The sequence below is a fragment of the Hemitrygon akajei genome, chromosome 4 (assembly GCF_048418815.1).
Source record: "Hemitrygon akajei chromosome 4, sHemAka1.3, whole genome shotgun sequence".
NCBI lineage: Eukaryota > Metazoa > Chordata > Chondrichthyes > Myliobatiformes > Dasyatidae > Hemitrygon > Hemitrygon akajei.
In genome coordinates this window covers 20,609,499-20,632,245 of record NC_133127.1, presented here as the reverse complement: position 1 = coordinate 20,632,245, position 22,747 = coordinate 20,609,499, and the positions used below count along the sequence as shown (strand labels likewise).

The 22,747-nt window shown below is 43.0% G+C and overlaps 1 protein-coding gene across 3 annotated transcripts in view; it reads left to right on the top strand.

Annotated features, from left to right (window-relative positions):
• Positions 1–22,747, top strand: part of cdc25b (cell division cycle 25B) — a 36,224-nt gene that overhangs the window by 1,878 nt on the left and 11,599 nt on the right. For 2 of the 3 annotated variants that reach the window (XM_073042136.1, XM_073042138.1), the window contains exons 3-11: positions 3,244–3,295; positions 10,320–10,361; positions 14,224–14,257; positions 15,709–15,825; positions 17,842–17,952; positions 20,144–20,272; positions 21,030–21,116; positions 21,218–21,394; positions 22,257–22,358. In XM_073042136.1, the coding sequence (XP_072898237.1) occupies positions 3,244–3,295; positions 10,320–10,361; positions 14,224–14,257; positions 15,709–15,825; positions 17,842–17,952; positions 20,144–20,272; positions 21,030–21,116; positions 21,218–21,394; positions 22,257–22,358 (851 nt within the window). The remainder of the gene's footprint in view (positions 1–3,243; positions 3,296–10,319; positions 10,362–14,223; positions 14,258–15,708; positions 15,826–17,841; positions 17,953–20,143; positions 20,273–21,029; positions 21,117–21,217; positions 21,395–22,256; positions 22,359–22,747) is intronic. The other variant, XM_073042137.1, reaches the window with a different exon arrangement.

Here is a 22,747-nt window from a genome sequence, read left to right as displayed (position 1 = left end):
CCTTTTATAACCATATAACAATTACAGCACGGAAGCAGGCCATCTCGGCCCTTCTAGTCCGTGCTGAACGCTTACTCTCACCTAGTCCCACTGACCCGCACTCAGCCTGTAACCCTTCATTCCTTTCCTGTCCATATACCCATCCAATTTTACTTTATCAAAGAAATTTTGGGTTTATCAAAGAAACCCAAAAATTTAAAGACCCAAAAGTCTGATTTAATGACTGGTAGTATTGATAAAACCACATTCTGGGTGGTACTCTGTGTGGTTTCCTGTTCATTGAGTTTTAACAGAAAATAAATTGTGCAGGTACTGTTCAATCAAGTGTCAAGGCTGAGTCATGCCATCCTCTCTCCCTCCCTGGGTGGCATCAATTGCTATCGTTTTGTTTCATTTTCCCAGCGTGACATTGGAGGTAATGAAGCCTCATTCCATTAGACTGCCCAGCAGCTCTGTGTGATGTGCTGCTGTGAAATGCAGCCTGGCTCTGCAGATTGGGATATCGCTCCCAAGTGGTTAGTTTTAACACTGAACCACTCACGGCACGAAATTGTAGGGGAGTTGCAGGAGATTTGAGGGCATCAACTGATCCCGTGGTGATCTTAGTGTGCAGTTGGTTTTCTCTTTAAAATTTGCAGCCTGCTTTATACCTAAACTGCAGCTGGGCATTAATCTGGAAAATCATGATGCTGATTTGTTTCAATTATCTGGGTCTGTGAAGGTTCTAGTTTGACCATAATGCAACCAATATTGCACATTGGGCCATGATGGTAGCATAGAGTGTGACACTATTACAGCTTGGGGCATCGAGTTCAATTCCGGTACTGTCTGTAAGGAGTTGGTATGACCGTGTATTTCCTCCCAGTTTTCTGGTTTCTTACTTTCCAAAGGTTAGTGGCTCAATTGGTCATTGTGAATTGTCCTGCGATTTGGCTAAGATTAAATGGGTGGGTTCTGCTGATTGGCTTGTTGGGCCTGTTCTGCACAATATCTCTAAAGAAAATATATCAGAAGCAAAAGGAAATCTGAGCAGCACACAAAAAGTGCTGGAGGAACTCAGCAGGCCAGGCAGCATCTAGGAAGAGTACTGTCAATGTTTCGGGCACTCAGTCCAGATCCGTTCAAGCAAAGGGAGCCTGCTACCTCAGGGATTGAAAGGATGGAGGCAGAAAGAGAAGGAATCCATGTTTAAGTAGGATCTCGAATAGAACCCGAGCATCTTGTTGGCAGTTGCTTTTGTGCTGTAAGATTTACATTTGAAAGCAGCTGGGCTTTTGAAAGAGGTGACGTGCACCAGGCTGCTGGGTGCTGACTCTGTGGCTTATTCTGGAGCAGGTGGGCTCCGTGCTGGCAGTTTTCTGCATGTGTGCTGTAGCTCTTCTTTGTAACTGCCGTTGTTCCTGATTATGAGAAGTTTCCCCAAGGGTGAGATGGCAGCTGTAGTCACAGGTGGATGTGCAAGGAGCTTATGCACTGCATTTTCAGCTGTTAACTTGCCCTGGGAATATGGAGCATGAGCGGCAGTCAATGATGCACATTGTCTTGAATACTTTCTCTATTGCTGTAACTTGGCGTCTTTGTCATTCTTATTTTTACTGATTGTTAATTGTATTATATGAAGGTAGTGTTTTAAAGGGGATTAATTTAAGATGTGAATTCGTTCTTTGTTGAGTGCCCCCCTCCCTCCTTTGAAAATAAGGTTGCTGCATTCCTCAGATTTCAGGTGTTCATTGTAGTTTGTCCTGATAGGGTGAATGTTGAGAGTTCTGATTCAGACGTCAATTCCTGTCATTTTTCCTAATCTCAAATCCAAATAAAAATAGATTTATACTATTTGGATTTGAGATAAGGAAAATCCTTTGGTGCAAGTCATCTGGCATTGTAGAGATTAGTGAACCGCAGGTCTTTGTGTATTCAAGGAGTTTAAGATGAAGGTGAAATTTATGAGTTGCATGTACATTAATTTACAGTAAAATGCCTCATTTGTGTTAGTGACCGTCAGAGTCCAAATGTGCTGTGTTCAGCTGGTAAGTGTCTTTTATTTATTAAGATGGTGTGCAGAATCACCACTTCCAGCACTTTGACCCGTGTGGCCTAGTTTAACCTATCCTAATCACGAGACAATTTACGTTGACCAATTAACCTAACCAGCAGGTCTTTGCACCCCACTTCTGGCTCCAGCATGCCATACCTATGATGCACTAACCTTTAATCAGTTCATCTTTGGAATGTGGCAAAAAACCAGAATATCTGGAGGAAACAGTGACGGGAATTGAATACTGATCACTGTCAACATGGCTAATGGGAATCCATTGAGTACAAAAAACAGTTGAAAGATGAATTACTGTTACTAGTGTGTGTCACGGTCTTTGCGTAACAGTGTGGCATGTACCTGGGGGTACTTGTCTAACTAACAGAAGCCAGGTCAGTGCTCTCTAAGTTATTTCAAAACCCACCAATGAAGCTGGACAGTTTAAGTTTTAGTTGATAAATCTGGACGACAGTGGCATTGCCAGTAATGGTCATCATGAGATAATGGGCTGTGAAAAGCAAGTGATGGTTCACTGTTTTCCTTTCGTGAGATCTTTTCCTAACCTAGTTGCAATTCTGGATGCCTCGTGATTGATGCTTGGCCTCTGAAATGGCCAGTGGGTGCCTGCTGTTGGATAATTCCTATGCTTGTTTTTACATGATGGCCCTTGTGCATGTAATTGCTAAGTGAAATTTCAGTAATTACAGTGCAGTTGCTTATGTATTTTTCTAAAATTTTAGCCTTTAGTAGTAATCAGGCTATTTTATGGGTTGGTTGTTACCAATTTGGGTTTTCTCTAGTGAGTCTGAGACAACTGTGATTGCTTTCCTTGTGTTCTCTACTCTTATTAATTATTTTCCATTCTCTTAATAGAACTTTTGCAAGCAATAATCTTTGTCTCATAAACAAGAGAAAATCTGCAGATGCTGGAAATCCAAAAAACACACACAATATTGGAGGAACTCGGCATTCATGATAGGAGAAATACAGTCGACATTTTGGGCTGAAACCTTTCAACAGTCCTGCCGAAGGGTTTTGGGCCCAAATCGTCGACTGTACTTTTTTTCCGTAGGTGTGGCCTTGCCTGCTGAGTTCCTCCAGCATTTTGAGAGCTTTTGTCTCATTCTTGATTTCGGAGGAGACTTTGCATTGTAAAACGAGCAGAATCCAGAACAAAAAATAATGTGTTCTTTGATGTTTGTCTTGTACAGGGCTTTGTATGGATTCGCCAAGTCCAATGGATGAAAAGGAAATTGATGAAACGTGAGTCACACATTTAAAGTTGTTGACTGTGTTTTTGGTTCTTGATGTCAATGCAGTGGTTGCTTTTCAACTTGTCATTGCTGATGTATTCTGTGTGTACACTTTGATGCTTGTGTTGCACCTTGTTCGTTCGTTATGTGATGTGGGCATTCATGGTCTTCACATGGCAATGATTATTCCGGGTAAATTTTTCCACAGAAGTGGTTTGTCATTGCTGCCTTCTGGGTGGTGTACCATGGGCCCAATACATTCAGAACTAAAATCAGAATCAATTTTGTCACTGACATGTCATGAAATTTATTGTTTGGGGCAGCAGTACAGAGCAAGACATAAAGAAACTGTAAACTGCAATAACAAATATCATCATGTGCCGCGGCCTGGCTTGTTCTTGGTAAATTTTTCTACAGAAGTTGTTTGCTATTGCTGCCTTCTGGGCAGTGTTTGTACAAGATGGGTGACCCCCGATTATGAATACTGTTCAGAGATTGTCTGCCTGCCGTCAGTGGTCACACGACTAGGTCTTGTGACGTGCACCGGCTGCTCATACAAATATCTACCACCCGCTTCCGTGACTTCCAAGTGACCCAGGGCTAAGCAGGTGCTACAACTTGCCCAAGGGTGACCTGCAGGCTAGCAGAGGGACGGAGCACCTTGCACCTCCTTTGGTAGAGATCTATCTCCACCCTTTATTGCACCTAGCTACTTTATTCATGACTAGGTGCTGTTGTCCACTTGCACCGTTTGTAGACCACCTCTGTTCAGTCAGGGAGTAATCCTGAACTAGTTACTTGCCATTTCACCTTCTCGCTCCCATCCTGACCTTTGTGGCCTCTTCTACAGTTACAGTGAGGCCCAGTGAAAGCTTGAGCTATAACACCCTTCCATCTAGAGCTCCAGTAGTGGCCACAGGTCACGTGTTAAAGGTGGAAGCGGAAGATGAGGGAGATTTTCAGTCTGAGGTGTGGAGTGTGCTGCAATGCCCATTGCAACATTCAACAAGTTTAGATAAGTGCGTGGGTTGGAGTGGTATGGAGAGCTGTGGTACAGGTCAATGGGACTAGGCAGAGACTGGATGGGCTGAAAGTTTTGTTTGTCGTAGTGCTATGGCATTCTGACTTTTGTCAGGTGCAAGTGTATTTGCCCTAAGAATGATGCTCAATAGTTGCTGTTCAGTAAGCCTTCCAACCTTGATGTTTGCTGGCAAAGTGCAAGTGGTGGAAATCTCAATCCATTAGTATTTGGCTTGAGACTAGCATAGCCCTGTGCATAGCTTTGAATGAAGGGCCATGTTCCAGCTCCCTGATCATTGGCATTTTTGGAAAAACAAGAATTGTTGCTGTTTCAGTATTAGATACAACTGTAGAAGCTGCTGATAACGTCCAGTATTGCATGACTATTGAGTTATTCAATTTTAGGAGTTCCCCAGCTCCTTCTTTGGTCTTATTTTTCTCTTCACAACACACCCCCAACAGCCTTCTTTCTGTTGTCCTCTCACTACTTTTTCCCCCATCTACCCACCTCACACAAGGTTCACCCCATCCACCATCTGGATGGAATTGGTTTGTACTGAGTTACAGTGAAAAGGTTGACTGAATCCTGCTCATACAGATAAAATCATTACATAGTACACTGAGGTTGAACAAGGTAAATCAATAACAATAGGATTCAAGAAGATAACAAGGTTGATTCCTTCTGCTGGTCACCTCATTCTCACCAACTTATCAGGCACACAATCAGTTACCACTGCTGATATTTCCCACCAGCAGTTGTCTCTCATCACCCTCTACTCCTCTACCCTCTACATTAGACCATGAGATATAGGAGCAGAATTAGGCCATTTGGCCCATCAAATCTGCTCCACCATTTCATGAGGGCTGATCCTATTTTCCCCTGAACCTGAATCTTCTGCCTTCTCCCCATGTCCTGACCAGTCAAAAATCTATCAACCTCTACCTTAAGCATATGTAACTCTGGCTTCGGCTAGCGGCTTAATATAGGGGGTGATAGCCCCTGGCCCGGCCAAACTTGAAGTCTTATTTGGGTGAATGCTGCGCGATGTGCCCCCTGTTACAAATCAGCACCCCGAAATAACAAACACTACACAATATGCAATTAAACAATTAAGCTTTATAATTCTTAGTTGACTATATGGTTAGTAAAGAAACGGGGGTGGGGGGGAACGGCCCAATCTTGTCTGTTACGTAATGTTGGAGCTCATTGTTAAGTCAATCGTCCACTATCGACCTACTCTGATCGTCACTGCCCTTCGGACCTTTGTTCCCGGTCCATCTATCCGGTGGTCTTCCAGCTCTCTCCACAAGTGTCTTCCTTCTCTCGCCAACCAAAGACCGCGAAGATCTCTTCCAGCTCACAAGAAAGAACAGCAGCATTCCAAACCCCATTATGTCTGGTCATAACCCAAACATTGCTGCTATAGAGAAACCATTACATTATCAGGGACACCCTACAGCATGTTACACCCCCCACCCCCCATCAAATTTATTCGTGTCCTCGTGATGTTGAGATAATTTGCCAGCCCTTCCTGCAAAACAAAGCCCAATCCAGGTTTAAAAGCCAGTGACATAGCTCCCCAACACAGTAGGGGTCACACTCTGTTCCCTTGGTGCTATGTAGGTCAGCCTTTCAAGTGGTCTCCTAATTCTCTGAGAACTCATCAAGCTCTTCAGGTTCAGACACTACTGGGTCTACCTCCGATCCATCACTTAAGCCCACCTGCAACTTGAAGCCCTCTGTTCCGTGTTCAAACCCCGTCCTGCTGCAACCTAGGCTGCCCAAAGGTAGCTCCCCCCCCACCCCACCTCACCTGTCTCAATGGAAGTCTCACTGGGGAGTTAGCAAAAGGCAGCATGTACCACACATCCAGGTCCTCATCCTCCGAATCAGTATCTCTCTCAGGGGTGGGGGCCAGCCTAACCCCTCCTGTTGGGGGCCCAGTAGTCCCCCTGCGTTTCTGAAGAGTCCTCTTACTAGATTCAGGCTCCAAGTCGGACTCTGGGTCTACCTGCACCTCTTGTTCCAGGGGCAGCTGGTGGTTCAGATGGAGAATCTTGACCCTCCGGCTAAAGAATTACTCATCTGTTCTAAAAGGATGCCCCTCTCTTCTGAATGTCAGTGAATACAGGCCCAGAGCCATCAGCCATTCAATTTTAGTGAACCTCCTTTGAACCCTCTCCAGTTTCAGCACGTTCTTTCTAAGTGTTCCAAACCTACTCAATACTCACAATGAAGCCTTGCCAGTGCTTTATAAAATCTCAACATTACATCCTTGCTTTTATATTCTAGTCGTCTTAAAATGAATGCTAACATTGCATTTCACCTTATCACTGACTCAAACTGCAAATTAATCTTCAGGGAATCCTGCACAAGGGCTTCCAAGTCTTTGCCCGTTCTCCCATTCTGTTTTGTCCTTCTGAAACTGCTCTACTTCCTCAAAACTACCTGCCCCTCACCTATCTTTGTATCATCTGCAGACTTTGCAACGAAGATGTCAATTATATCCAAATCATTGACATATAATGTAAACAAAATTGGTCCAAACACAGACCATGTGGAACACCTCTATTCACCAGCTCTTTATTCCCACTCTGCCTCCTGCCAGATAGCTACTGCTTTGTCCAAGCTAGAATCTTTCCTGTAACACCATGGCTTGTAGCTTGTTATGCAGTCTCATGTGTGGCACATTGTCAAAAGATTTGTGAAAACCTTGCTCCAACAGTTTCCTTTTTGGCTGTCTCCATCTATCATTCACTTACCACTCACTGTCTTAGAATAGGAATTGGTTGGGTGGCATATGTCATGAAATTTGCTGCCTTGTGGTGCAGTACATTGTAATACAAACACTATACATTACAATAAGAAATATATTTAAATTAGTTGATAAACAAGAAAAAAGAGGCAGTGTTCATGGGTTCATTGTCCATTTGAAAATCTGATGGTGGATGGTAGAAATGAGAGGAGGGCATCTCCTAGGTGACAGGTTTTGAGGCGATGGGGGGTCCTTGATGACTGCTGCCTTTTTGAGGCATCGCATTTTGAAGGTTTCCTCTGATGGAGCTGGCTGAGATTGAACTTTCTGCAGTTTTTTCCACTTCTGTACAGTGGTCACTCCACACCAAACTGATGCCACCATTTGGATGCTCTTAATGGTCCCTTTGCAGAAGTTTCTGAAGTCTTTGGTGACATAGCAAATCTCCTCAAGTTCCTTAGATATAGACACTGTTGTGACTTTGTAATTTCATCAATGTTAGATCTTGACACCCAGGAACTTTCAACTGCTTACCCACTCCACCGCTGGTCCCTCAATAAGTACTAGTGTGTGTTCCCTTGACTTTCCCTTTCCTGAGGTTGACAATTAATTCCTTGGTCTTATTGACATTTAGCGCTGGGCTGTTGTGGCATCAATCAGCTGATAAATCTTGCTCCTGCATACCACCGTGTCTCCATCTGAAACTCTTACTACCATAGTTCTGTCATTGGCAAATTTGTAGATGGCATTTGAGCTGTGTCTAGCCTCACAGTTATGGGTGTAGTGAGTAGAGCAATGGGCTACTTGCACATCATTTGAAGTGCTTCTGTGATTTCAGCGGAGATGTTACTTCTGATCCACACTGACTGTTCTTCCTAAGGAAGTCAAGGTGGGTACAGAGGTCCAGGGGCTAGTTGATTAGAACTGAGGGTGTAATTGTGTTGAACGCTGAGCCGTAGTCAATAAACAGCAGCCTGATGTAGGTTGCGGGCAACTGGGTGATGATCATTGAGCCAGTTCGTGTTACTCTTGGGCACTGGTATGATTGTTAAATTTTCAAATGGGTGGAAACCTCTGACTGCGCAGCAGTGAGTTTGAAGATGTTCTTAAACCCTCCCACTTGGTTGTCATAGGCTCTCAGTCCCCAACCAGGTCTGATGCCTTGGGAGTGTTCACCCTCCTGAAAGATGCTCTGACGTCAGCCAGATGACATATCACAGGTTCACCAGATGCTGAAATGCCTCGGGATCTTCATAGCTGTAGTTTTATTCTCCCTTTCAAAGCATTCATAAAAGGCATTTAGCTCATTCATGTCAGGCTTTGCTTTGTAGGAAGTAATGGCTTTCAAGCTGATGTGCTTCTGATTCGGTCTCTTCAGAATTTTTTTCTCCGTTAACATAGTCGTACCTGGTTGTCTAGCTCTAGATCACTAGTCTTGATGCCACAAATCTAGCCCTCAGCAGACTACGAATGTCCCTGTTCATCTCTGTTTGGATATGTGCAATGTTCTCAAAGGCATACTCACCTCCCTGCCTACTATACTATACCCTTCCGCAGTGCACCTTTCTCAGAATCATTTCTCACCACTATTGGCCATCTCTCTACAGATTGCCCTGATGTTAGGTTCCGATCTGAAATGTTGGTTCACCCCCCCACTCTGCTCAACCTGCTGAGTTCCTCCATGCTTGTTAACCTATACACTCAAACTCCTGGAGGAACTCAGCAGGTCAGACAGAAGAATGTGCAGTTGATGTTTGGGCTGAGACCCTTCATCACGACTGGAAAGGGGTAGTTTGAATTTTTAATGGTCTTGTGGTAAGGTGTAGCACAAATGTCTGAGAATCTAGGCTATGTTCTGGCAGATGTTTCAAGTTAATAGCTTGTGCTCTATCTCCTTGATGTCTCTGCATTTGTAGCTGCTTTTGAAGTAAAACCTGTTCAGAATTTCCATGCTACTGAACCACTGCACTTTTTACAAAATGTCAGAATTCTTCCAGTTAATGGAGTAAACTTCTGAGGCCTCCAGTTAATTCTGGGGTGAATGCTATGCCATCTGCTCAATTCACGGGCCAACCTGCTGGATAGAGAGGGTCGCATGTGTTGTGAGGAACGAGCCTGCCCTTTCTGCTTGACCGGTTCTGTTGTGCCTCTGCTTTGTTTTGCCACGCTTGCGTCTTCCTGATTGTGGCATTGATGAAATGGTGACAGCTGTGGGGGTCGCGGCATGGCATATGGTGACGGGGACCATTCTCGAAGGCAGACAAAGCAGCTTATTTGCATACAGGTGGTGGGCAGTGAGTCTGAAGTCCATCACTATGGAAATGGTAATGGCAATTTTGAATCCTTTTTGAGCTGCAAACGCTTGGAATCCTTTTATCATTCTCTGTGCAAACTGCATTCATTGCAGTACTTCAGGGCTCACATGCTGTTCAGGAACAGATGTTATATCCCTACTGAAGGTAATAAGTGTGTATTCTAGCTAACTTATTTTTGTCCACCAGTGGTGATATGGGCTGTTAAAACTACCATCCTGGAAAAGAGTAACAGTGGAATGTGCCCAGTCCTGATGAGTCTCTGCCTGAAACATTGAGACACTGCCTGACCTGTTGAGTCCCTTCAGTGATTTTTTTTAAAAGAAGTGTCACTTGGATTTCCAGCACCTGAAGAATCTCCTCTGCTTACGTTCACGCTTCCTGAGGCTGAGATGGTGGACGTGCAGAGGATGTTTCCTATAGTGGATGAGTCCAGCACCAGAGGCACAGCCTCACAATAGAAGAATGTCCCTTTAGAACAGATGGGGAATTTCTTTAGCCAGGAGGTGGTGAATCTGTGGAATTCATTACCGTGGACTGCTGGGCCAAGTCATTGTGTATATTTAAAATGGAGGTTGATAGGTTCTTGGTGAGTAAAGGTGTCAAGGTTACAGGAGATGAGCAGAGAATGAAGTTGAGGGATGATAAATTGAATCTGATCTGCCATTCCACTGTGGCCAATGGTCTGATTGGCAAATTCTGTTCCTATGTGTTTCAGATTAGTGTATTATCTTAAAACCCTGACCTTCAAATCAGCACCTGCAAGGCTATTGTGCAGTGTGATAGTTAAACCACAGAACTTAATGTCTTCAGGTCTTCCTGTAATCTGCAAACCTGCAATTCATATTGTACATAATGCCTGCCTACCCTTTATTCATATTTGTTTTGTTTACTTTTTCAGTTGCTCTTGTCATCAAATTAAGTTTGATTTCTTATTCTCTTACAGATTTGAAAAAGCATTATTAGAATCTGGAAAAGTGCTTGTCAAGTAAGTTTGTCCCTGTCATATGTGACATAGCTGGTTTTGCTCTGCATGTACACTCCAATTAGCACATTAAATAAGGCCAGCTGTCAGCTCAAAAATTCTACATATACAGACTGATTATTTTGATCAGTCATTTTAAACACAGAAACACAGAAAACCTACAGCACAATACAGGCCCTTCGGCCCACAAAGTTGTGATGAACATGTCCCTACCTTACAACTTACTAGGGTTACCCATAGCCCTCTTTTTCTAACCTCCATGTACCTATCCAAAAGGCACTTGAAAGACCCTATCATATCTGCCTCCACCACCGTTGCTGGCAGCCCATTCCACACACTGCTCTCTGCCTGCTTTATATAAAAAAACACACACACAAACTAACCCCTGACCTCTCCTTTGTACCTACTCCCAAGCACCTTAAACCTGTGTCCTCTTGTGGCAGCCATTTCAAACCTGGGGAAAAAGCCTCCGACCATCCACATGATCAACACCTCTACACCTCTATCAAGTCACCTCTCATCCTCTGTTGCTCCAAGGAGAAAAGGCCAAGTTCACTCAACCTGATTTCATAAGGCATGCTCCCCAATCCAAGCAACATCCTTGTAAATCTCCTCTGGATCATTTCTATGGTTTCCACGTCCTTCCAGTAGTGAGGTGACCAGAACTGAGCACAGTACTCCAAGTGAGGTCTGACCAGGGTCCTATATAGCTGCAACATTACCACTCAGCTCCTAAACTCAGTCCCATGGTTGATGAAGGCGAATGCTCCGTATGCTGCCTTAACCACAGAGTCAACCTTCGCAGCAGTTTTGAATGTTCTATGGACTTGGACCCCAAGATCCCTCTGATCCTCCACACTGCCAAGAGTCTTGCCATTAATTCTATATTCTGCCAACATATTTGACCTACCAAAATGAACCACCGCACACTTATCTGGATTGAACTCCATATGCCACTTCTCAGCCCAGTTTTGCATCTTATCAATGTCCCACTGTAACCTCTGACAGCCCTTCACACTATCCACAATACCCCCAAACTTTGTGTCATCAGCAAATTTACTAACCCATCCCTCCGCTTCCTCATCCAGGTCATTTATAAAAGTCACGAAGAGAAGGGCTCCCAGAACAGATCCCTGAAGCACACCACTGGTCACCGACCTCCATGCAGAATATGACCCATCTACAACCACTCTTTGCCTTCTGTGAGCAAGCCCATTCTAGATCCACAAAGCAATGTCCTCTTAGATCCCTTGGCTTATTACTTTCTCAATAAGCCTTGCATGGGGTACCTCATCAAATGCCTTGCTGCAATCCATATACACTACATCTACTGGTCTACCTTCATTAATGTGTTTAGTCACATCCTCAAAATTCAATCAGGCTCATCAGGCACAACCTGCCTTTGACAAAGCCATGCTGACTATTCCTAGTCATATTATGCCTCTCCAAATGTTTGTAAATCCTGCCCCTCAGGATTTTTTCCATCAACTTACCAACCACTGAAGTAAGACTCACTGTTGTATAATTTTGTGGGCTATCACTACTCCCTTTCTTGAACAAGAGAACAACACCTGCAATCCTCCAGAACCTCTCCTGTTCCCATTGATGATGCAAAGATCATCGCCAGAGGCTCAGCAATCTCCTCCCTCGCCTCCCACGGTAGCCCGGGGTACATTAAAATAAAATTACGCTAATACTTGCCTGATAGTTCAGCATCGATTGTGAGTAATCCTATTTTTCCCCCTTGTGTCTTCTTTCCGGTTACTCATTTGCATTTTATATTCTCATTTTTAAAACGGTGAATTTAGTAAAACTAAAAGCTGGTAAATGTGTACGCCTAATTACTACATGGTATCTGAAATACTTGGAGTGCTGAGGTAACAATTGAAGTGCCAGCAACCCAGATTCAATCCACAGCTGTCTGCGGAGTTTGTACTTCCTTGCTATCGCTGCACGAGTTTCCTTTGGGTACCCTAGTTTCCTTCCACGTTACAAAGATGGGTGGGTCAGTCAGTTAATTGGTCACATGGGTGAATTTTGCAGCGCTGGCTCTTTAGACTAAAAGGACTTGTTATTGCGCTGTGTATTTAAGTAATAAAAGTAATAGAGTACAGGTCCTGCCCGGGTTACAATGGGATTCCATGTCCCTATTGAAATTGAGTGTGAATTTTCCTCATCAATGTGGGTTTTGTGATCCTCCAGTTGAATATGAGCTTCTTGGGGCCAGTGGTTACGGTGCCCAGTCCATTTCAAGTCAGAACAGTGGCGATGACCCAAGTTTCCCCACAGCTGCACCAGCTGGCAAATCTCTCTGGCTGATCTCTCAAATGCTTGTTCATATGTTTGGGCTGTATGGCATTTGGAGTTTATAAGCCACGGAGTTGCTCAATACTGGAAATGTTCCACAGATCAAGCAGCATCTGCAGAAAGAATTTTTCTAGTCAGTCTAGACCTCTGTCCCATTTCTGGTGATTGAATCTAAGATGCTAACTGTTTCTTTACATGAATGCTGCCTGACCAGCTGCGTGTTTCTGGCATGCAGTTTTTTAGTTTTGAAATTGGTTACTTTTCTGTATTTTCTGTAAAGTTTTTAAAGATGGGCTTAATTTGCCACATCTGAATTTGCGGTGAAATGCGTTGCTTCAAATTCAAATCAGTAAGGATTTCGCTGAGCAGCCCACAAGCGTCACCATGCTTCCTGTGCCAGCGTAGCATGCCCAGGACTTACTAACCCTGTATGTTTTTGGAACTGGACCGGAAACTGGAGTGCCCAGATGAAGCCCACGTGGTCACAGGGAAAATGTCCTGACAGACAGCAGTAGAAATTAAACCCCGATCTTACAGCATGGCGTTAACTGCTATGGATACGATGCTACCCAGTTAGCTGTTAGTCTTCAAATTTTCAGAAGTGAATACAGCCTTTGGCAAAGGTTATTCTGTAAATGAGTCATCCATTCAGGGAGATGCAGTTTTGTTTAATATTGAGCAATGTAAAAGGTTTTTTGTGGCTTTCCATAGCATCTAATCCCACTAATAATCCACCAGTTATGTGAAATTTCTTCATCAAAGATGTAATTAAAGTTGACAAATCCTGTAGAACTGTAGCTGAACATGAAACCCATGGGACTGATGGTTACAATGTTCAGTAAAACTAAATAGCGTTCTGGAAAACTAAATGACATGTGAGCAGAATTATGCCATTCATCCCATCAAGTCTGCTCCAGCATTCAGTCAGGGCTGATTTGTTATTGCACTTATTTGCATTTTCCTTCTCCCTGTGACCTTTGACACCATTATTAATCAAGAACCAAAACTTCTGCTTTCAGTATACCCAATTCCAGATTCTCCACCCTCTGGCTAAAGAAATTCCTCCTGAGGGATGTTCATCTATCCTGAGGCTGTGCCCTCTTGCTAGATTCTGCCCCCCCCCCTCCCCACTATAGGAAATGCCCTACATGTAAGTGCTATAGATTTTAAAAATATTTTACTTCAGATGTTTTAAGCACATGATCAAGAATTGAATATTATTAATTTTGCGGTAAGTGGCAAGAAACTAAATATATTGGTCTGTTATTTTGAGCATGGTAGCATAGCAATTAATGTAGTGCTCTTAGAGCACCGCTGACCTAACTTCTATTCCCGAGGCCATCTATATGGGTTGCATACTTTCTCCTCGTGACCACATGGGTTTCACTTGGATGCTCCTGTTTCCTACCACAGTCCAAAGATGTACTGGTTAGGAGGTTAATTGGTCATATGGGTAGTGAGGTCTCATTGGTCCTGAAGGGCTAGTTAGCATGCTCTGTCTCTAAATTATAAAATATAAATGAATTAACACTAACAGCTCTTCATTTCTTATTTTTAGCAAATTGTCCATAAGAAGAATGAACTCCCTTCCGGTGAGTAACCTTGTCAGTTTTGTATGGTTGTGCTGGCTTATGCTTCAAGAAACTTTGCAGAATTGAAAACTTTGGAACTGTACAATTACCCATGGAAATTGGGGCTTTCATTATATTGCTTTGAAGCTTGCCTTTCAGGTTGGGGTTAACACTGGCTGGCAGAGCTCACATTCATGATCCTGCCAGGGCATCCAATATGCTTTTAATTCTATCTGCCAAGGTATCGTCCATGTATTCAAGCTTCCATTCTTGTTTCAACCCATGTTTCTTAATTGCTAAAATATTACCTCCCCCTTGGTTTTCTTCTACATGTTATGCCAGTATTATTAACTGGCTCCTGAATATTTTCCAGCTTTTCTTTACACTTCTGTGCAAACTTGGGTATTTCCATTTTCTATTTCTAGCTCAATATTCCTGTTCTGTATTTTCTTGCCAGCTCTCACCACCACCTCCAACCCACCAAGCATTGACAGATTGCCTAATAACCTGCTACATCTGAATGTGATTGAATTAGCAAATATATCAAGTGCAAAACCCTCTTCTGCTTTTTCCATCATCGGTTCACCCTAATAATCTCCGGCTAGCTGCTTCCGGATGATCGTAGGTGGGAGCAATAGGCAACATGAATCCAAGTATTCTGGTTGGGAATTTTCTTGTCTCTTTCCTCATTTTGTTCTTGTTTAGTTGGCAGATTTTAGTCGTCTAATAAATAAAAATCATACGGAATGCACTTTTAAGTAATTCATCTGTCCACAGTACCATAGTTGTGTCATGGGAGCTGATTGGGTCATTTGGCACACGAACTCTGCTCCACCATTCTACCATGGCTATTTTTTTTAATCCCTCTCAACCCCATTCTCCTGCCTTTTCACTGTAATCTTTGACACTTATTTCAGATGCTTGGCATATTTTTCTGAATTTGTTATTTTACTCTAAAGAATTCTTCCTGAAACCTTTACTCTGGGCGTAGTGGGGTTCTGGGTTGCCCAGTAGTGGTTTAGATTTAGTAAGTTGTGGGCTGTGTTGCCGCATTGGCAGACGCACACAGGCGAGCTCCCTGATCCTCAGCGCTACACCATTGAGCTTGAAAGAGCAGTTGTTGTGAACCAGTCAACCAGCAGCTGCTCTTCGGTAAGATGCACAGCTGCTTGTCAGTTTTAAAGGAAGCAGAAATAGATGGCTGCGTGCTTGCATCGACTAGTTTCCTGAACAAGTTTTACTGAATTAGTAGCTCTTGGAGGTGCTTGCATTGCAAGAACTCCATACTGAATGAATCGACATGGTTGAGTTTGGATGTACTAAACTGGAATCAGTAACTATTTTACAATGGGAAAAGTCTGTTTTCCCTCTAGTATTAGACACACGTATGATCTTTTGCCCTGACTCCTGGCTTTAGTTCCTCAACTTAACTGTTTTTTTTTTCTGAGTGATCTTTTTTTTGTTAAATGTAGCTCACATTTCTTGGAGCAAGTCCTGCACTAAAGTCAATCCATTGCGACTCTCTGGGTTCTGAGGTGCCTTGCCCGGCAAATGGTGGCATTCACTCTAGTGAACGAAACAAAGAAAATGTAAGTTCCTTGTATATCAAAGAAATTGGTGTGCCGTTTGTAAAATTTGATTTTTTTTTTTTGGCTGGCTGCTAAATGCATCTGTTGGGGCATTTGGGTCTTTCCAAATTGAGTCATGATATTTTGACCACTCTGGGAACTACTGATTTTTGCCCAACCTGTATATTTTGGCCTTGACGTCAGTGGTGAGGGTTAGTGCTAAAAAGATGATGGAATGATACTGTTGAATACAATGCCGAAACACATTTTGAACAAGGATAGAGATCAACACAGACAAAGTGATAAAGGAACTTCGGCAGTATCTATTTGAGCTGAGGAGATTACTCATGAGTTGGGGCTTGTGGCCCTGTAGTCGTTAAGATTTCCAATGGAAACTGCTCAGAAGGACATTGCTAGATTATTTAACCCCTCACCAGAAAGCTGAGATCCAAAGTGGCTAAGGGTCATAAATTTAGACTGCGATGCAAAGATACTTCTGTTCTGAGTTGATTGCTGAAGAGAGTCATGGTGGTATACTGAGGTCAGAGCTGATCCATTTTCAATTAATAAATGTTCCTGGTATACAGTATAGAAGTTGGTGGGAAAACAGATTAACAACTACACTCGGGCACCTCTTCTACCTAATAAAGTGCCCACTGAATGTACGCACGTGACCTTATGCTACCCCATCCACTTAAAAGTTCGATGTGTTGTACGTTCAGAGATGTTCTTCTGCAGACAACCGTAATGGGTGGTTGTTTGAGTTACTGTTGCCTTCCTGTCAGCTTGAATCAGTCTGGCCATTGTCCTCTGACCTAATTTTAAAAAAGGCATTTTTGCCCACAGCTGCCACTTGCTGGATGTCTTTAGCTGCATCATTCTTTGCAAACTAGTAAATCCCAGTTTGAGATGCTCAACCCACATTATTTGCCACCAACAGTCATTCCATAGTCAGTCACTTAGATCACAAATTTTTCCCCATTCTGAAGTTTGGTCTGAACAACAGTTGAACCTCTTGACCGTGTCTGCATGCTTTTATCTGTTGAGTTGCTACCACATGGTTATTATTCCTGTTTGCTCCTTGTGGTGCTTCGGATGGCAACCTTGCCATTTCTTTAGTGTTTTTTTTACGTAGCTGAGTTGCTAGTTTGACACTCAACCCAGCACGAATGGAAAGCATTCAAGCCCACTCGCTGCAACACCATCAGCCACATAATTGGCCGATTAGATATTTGTGTTAACATACCCAATAAAGTGGGCAGTGTACAACAGAAAAAATATTACAGCCTGTCTGGAGCTCTCTCAGGTTTCCAGCAAGCGGTTCATTTCTGACTGTCTGTGTGGAGTTCACATGTTCTTGTGGTGTTGGTTTCACTTAAGTGCTCTAGTTTCTCTCCACATCTCAAATATCCAGGTTGGTGGGTTAAATTGGTAATTGGAAATTCCCCTGTGAGTGGTACAGTTGGACATTGATGTGAAATAAGATGAATGTTACATTAATGTAGTGGGCTCTTGCAGGCTGGTACAAACGTGGTATGATTCTGACTCCAAATCTATGGTTCTTCCCCCTTAATTGTCCTTTCCCTAATGACCTTTTTGATATTGGGTAGTCAATATCCCATAGCACAGTTGTTTTAAAAAATGATCTTTCTCTATTCGTCCACTGCAACTTAATTGTCCAGTTGCAAGCCCAGGAATACCACCTTATTTGGGTCAGCAATGTATTGCTCATTACAGAGTACACGTCAGAAGCCCCTGACTGTTGGAAATTTTGAGCATTTTCCTGCAAAAATGATCATTCTTCCCATTGGTGGACAGCCATGTACCTATCCAAATTTAAAGGATGGAGATGTATTATCGTGCAAAAGTCTTGGGCATATATATAGCTAGGGTGCCCAAGACTTCTGCAGTGTCTTTTCCACTTACTAAGTACTAGCTGTGTGCCTAGATTTTTGCACAGTACTGTACAGGAGTGACCTGTTGGTCAGAAGTCCCAACTGCAGACCATCTCACTTATTGCTTTTTGCCTCTTCACAGGAAGTATTTGAATTCAAAAAGCCTGTCCGACCAGTTTCTAGAAACCGCCTCTTTAGTTTCCACAGTGAGAGCCGACGAGAGCAGCGACCCAGTTCTGCACCTGCGTTAATGGCAAGTAATGTAGTGCCTTGTGACTGAAAAGATGTCATTGTTATTTTCACGTTGAACCAAGCTTCTCTCCACCCTGCCTTCTGTAAGGACTCGTACAGACTGCCTTTTGCTGTTAGAGCCAATGTAAGCGTGATGCCTAGCAGCTCACCTCTGGGAACATTGCGGCCTTCCAGTGGCTGGATTTGACATCTTGGGATCACTTTCTCTGTATTTGAACTGACTAATATTCTCTCTCCATTAGCTCACCCTGTCCTACAGTTCCAATTCACAACTGACATCCCTTTGTTCTTGCCTTCCACCCCCCCCCCCCCCCCCCCCAATGACCTTACTGGCTTGATGCCTTTTTTAACAACTGACGCTCATGTTGTGCCTTTCTATTGGAGATATTCCTTGTGTCCTAGCCATCCCTTCCTATTTCCTTGGCAACTTAACACCAATGCCTTTTTGAGGATCTGAATTCTGTTTTGCTGAGATGCTGTTTCAATGTTTCCACGTTACATTTTCATTTCAGATATTCAACATCTGCAGTTATTGCTTTTGTAAGCTGTAAATTGAAGCTTGCTATTTTCCCCAGTTCCCTTCCTGACTTGCGGATTTTGGGTTCAAAGTAAATTTATTATCAAAGTATTACTGTCAATGTTACCATATACTACACTGAGAATCAGTTTCTTGCAGACGTTGAAAGTGAGTCCATAGCTAATGGATTCATTTCAGAGTTGAGGAGAGTGAAGTTAGCCACACTGGTTCAGGAGCCTGATGGTTGTAGGGTAATGACTGTTCCTGAACCTGGTGGTATGGGACCCAAGGCTCCTGAACCTCCTGCTTGACAGTAGTGGTGAAGAGAGGCTGGCCTGGACGATGGCACATTCCATCTCAGACAAATGGAATAGGCTGTATCCATCACTTGATACTCTTCCATCCCTGGGCAATGGAGTTTCCACGCTAGGCCACGATATAACCAGATGGGATGCTCTCCATGGTGCATATGTGGAAGTTTGTCTGAATTTTTGGGTTTTAAGGGGGAAAAAGTGTAATGGCAGGGTTAGATATTTGGAAATGTGCTTAGTAATTTTGATTTGAAAGAGTGAGGAATTGATGATCGGTTTGAAGAAGCTTTGCCCTTGTTTACATCTAGGTGTGAGGTTCACATAGCTGATTTAAGTAGTGTGAATTAAGGACCCTGTTCATGCAAGTTTCTGAAACTTGCACCTTCTCCAGCCCAATTGATTATAAGTATCACAGATGTCTTGTGTATAACTTTAGTAGAACCATAGAACACTACAGCACAGTACAGGCCCTTCAGCCCTCCATGTTGTGCCAACCCATATAAGCCTTAAAAAAAAAGTACTTAACCCACACTACCCCATAGCCCTCCATTTTTCTTTAATCCATATGCCTGTCCAAGAGGCTCTTGAATACCCCAAATGTTTTGGCCTCCACCACCATCCCCGGCAAGTCATTCCAGGCACTCACAACCCTCTGTGTTTTTATATTTTAAAAAAACTTACCCCTGATGTCTCCCCTATACTTCCCTCCCTTAATTTTGCACCTATGCCCTCTGGTGTTTGCTATTGGTGCCCTGGGAAACAGGTACTGACTATCCACCCTATCTTTGCCTCTCATAATCTTGTAGACCTCTATCAAGTCCCCTCATTCTTCTACGCTCCAAAGAGAAAAGACCCAGCTCTGCTAACCTTGCTTCATATGACTTGTTCTCCAATCCAGGCAACATCCTGGTAAATCTCCTCTGCACCCTCTCCATAGCTTCCACGTCCTTCCTATAATGAGGTGACCAGAATTGAACACAATACTCTTAAGTGCGGTCTTACCAGTAGCGTCCATAAGTTTACACAAATGATGAAAAAATAGGTTGTATATCTGTAGTTCTACTGAGTGGTGCCATAAATAGACATTTGCATTCATGTTCCATCTCCACTGATTCCAACAGCCTGTTCTGTTTGAATGACTGTATATTTACGCTTCATATTCTTGTACAGCATTTGATTTCTTTGCCACATTTGGATGCTTTCAAGTGAGATTTGTCCATTTCTACTCATTCTGGATTTTGGGGTTAGGTCTGGCTCTGGAGTGACTGCTGCAAGTGTCTGATTGCCAGTGGAACTAATAGTGCCTGTTGATTTTGATAGCTAGAACTATGTTGTTAAGTATGTCCTATTTCTTTTAAATATAGCTCTCGTCTAGTGTGGGCAGTGACTCGGTGTATGTCGCTAGTCCAGTATCTCTGCACCAGTCTTCGCTGACCTATTCTGCTGACGATGAAGATGACGGGTTTTTGGAGCTGCTTGATGAAGATGTTGAGGTAAAACTGAGCTGTTTAAACCATTTGAATGTGGTAAATTGTTTTAAGATGGGAACAGCAACCTACTTGCACTATCTAGTTATTCGTGTGGTACCATTAATCTACACAATGCATTCTTCAGTGTGATTTATCCTTGATCACAATGGGGTGTATGGCAATCTAGTACCATATCATGCAACAATGTAGTTACAGGCTGATAAATTGTACTTGGTCTTTACATGTTATTCAGTTTAATAAATACTTCTGAAATTTGTGTCACTGTCTACCTGCCTTGAGATTTATTTTCTTGTGGGCATATACAGTAGATACAAAGAAATACAGTGGAAACAGTGATAAAACTACGCACAGACAAAAAGCAAGTAATAAGAACATAAACTGAATCCTTGAAAGTGAGCCCATAATTCGTGGAATCAGTTTTGACTTGAAGCGAGTGAAGTTATCCACGCTGGTTCAGAAGTTTGAAGGGTAGTAGCTGTTACTTCCAAATGGTGGCAGGGAGAAGAGTGTGGCTTGGGTGGTGATGACAGATGCTGTTTCTTACGACAGCGCTCCTTGTAAATGTGCTCAAAGCTGGGGAGGGGTTTTCCTGTAATTGACTGAGCTGTTTATTTTATACAGGTGTAGTAACCTGACCAGGTTGTAAGACTGATACTTGCCACCATACTAGGATCTGTCTTTTTGGAAAGGAAGGCTTAAGTGTATCTTACCATTTCTAATTTTATTATTTATTAAACACAAACTTGGCCCTTTTCTTCAGAATGAAACTGATGTACCTTCTGGCATGGCAAGTTTGCTGAATGCTCCAATTGTGACTGGAAAGGAATTGCCAGGGACTCTGAATGATGTAAGTTTATGGTTGTGTTCAAATATTTTAATGCACCAAACAATGCAATTGCAGTTTGAAAAAAAAATAAAAAAATTAAAAAAATCTTTTTAAATCTTAAGGGGACTCCTAGTAAATTATCCTGTGAAATCAGCTCCAAGTCACCAGGCTCGTCATTTGAAATAAGACCTATCTTAAAGCGACAGGATCGCCCCAAAGATGAAGAGACGCCCGTGAAGAATAAGCGGAGGAGAAGTCTTGCTGGCTCCACTGTGGCGGAGGCTGGAGATGAGAAAGTGGTAAGGAGGAATAACTGAGGAACAGACATGACACCAGACACTACAGTCTGGGGCCTGTAGTTAAAGCTTGTGTGTTTGAAGGTGTTCAGATGTTACCGTGAGCAGATCCAGTTTGAGTTGATAGTTTTGATCTTGCTGTAGGATGGAATTGAACTAGATATCGGCCCACCCAAACTGCAGTGATCCTCAATCACTTATCTTAGGCTCATTCTCATCAGCTCCCTGCTTGCCTACACTCTGGGTCAATGGTGGGTCAAAGTTAACCCACCAACTGGCACTTTGCGTTACGGAGACAATCCAACGTGCCAGAGAAAACCTGTGTAGTCAACAGGGAAATTTGCCTCCACATATAGCACCACATCTTGGGATCAAACCCAGGTTGCTGGAACTGAGGCAGCACCTCAATGAGCTGGATATGTACAAGGGAAGAGTTAGATTGATCTTACAATGGGTTAAAAGGTCAGCACAGCATCATGGGCTAAAGTGCCTGTGCTGTAATATTCAATTGTCTAACTGTTCCACTCTGCTACTGATCTGAAGGATTGTTAACTAAGTTGTGTTTGACCCCGTCTGTCTCTACATTGATCCCCAGAGAGTCCCTGTGGCTGCACTTGTGGGGTAAATAAATTTGCAATCCAGTGTTATTTGCCCTTCTTTCTGCTTCAAATTAGTGAACACGATGTCTGTTTCTTCCAATGTAATCAGATCAGGTTTAAAGCTTGCTCGCTCTTTGACAACTTGATGTTGGGATTTCAAATGTACAATTCCTGCTTGTAAAGTGCTATAACATTAGCAGCTTCACAGTTAAGTTTGTATAATCACACTGACAATTCTTGAATTAACCTTGCTCTACCCTTTGTAGAATCAGCGCACACTATTGCGGTCCAAGTCTTTCTGTGATGCCAAAATTGAAAGAGTACTGGCAATCGATGATGGTAGACGAATGATTGGAGACTTCTCAAAGGTACCAAACTTTATCTAGCATTTGATTCGTAACGTGAGTGCAGCAGCCAATGACGAATGCCCATCTGACTTTCACTGACCAGATCTGACATGTGTGTCTTCTCTGAATGCTCTTGCTCTTTAATGTACTTGCCTTAACATTGACCAAATTTGTTTCATGGTGTGCTCTTAAAGCTACTTCACCACTCATTTATTTTTGATGTTGTAGAACTTTTCTAATCACTTCAGCCATACAAGGACAAATGATCCTGTGTCTCAGTGCCAGTAACACCAATACAGTACCTACCAGATTGTCTTCCAGGGGAAGAAATCTGCCTGCTACTGAATCCATTCCCATCTGTGTAGTTGGTTGTGACATTCATAAGGCCATATTTTTCCATGTAGCTAGAT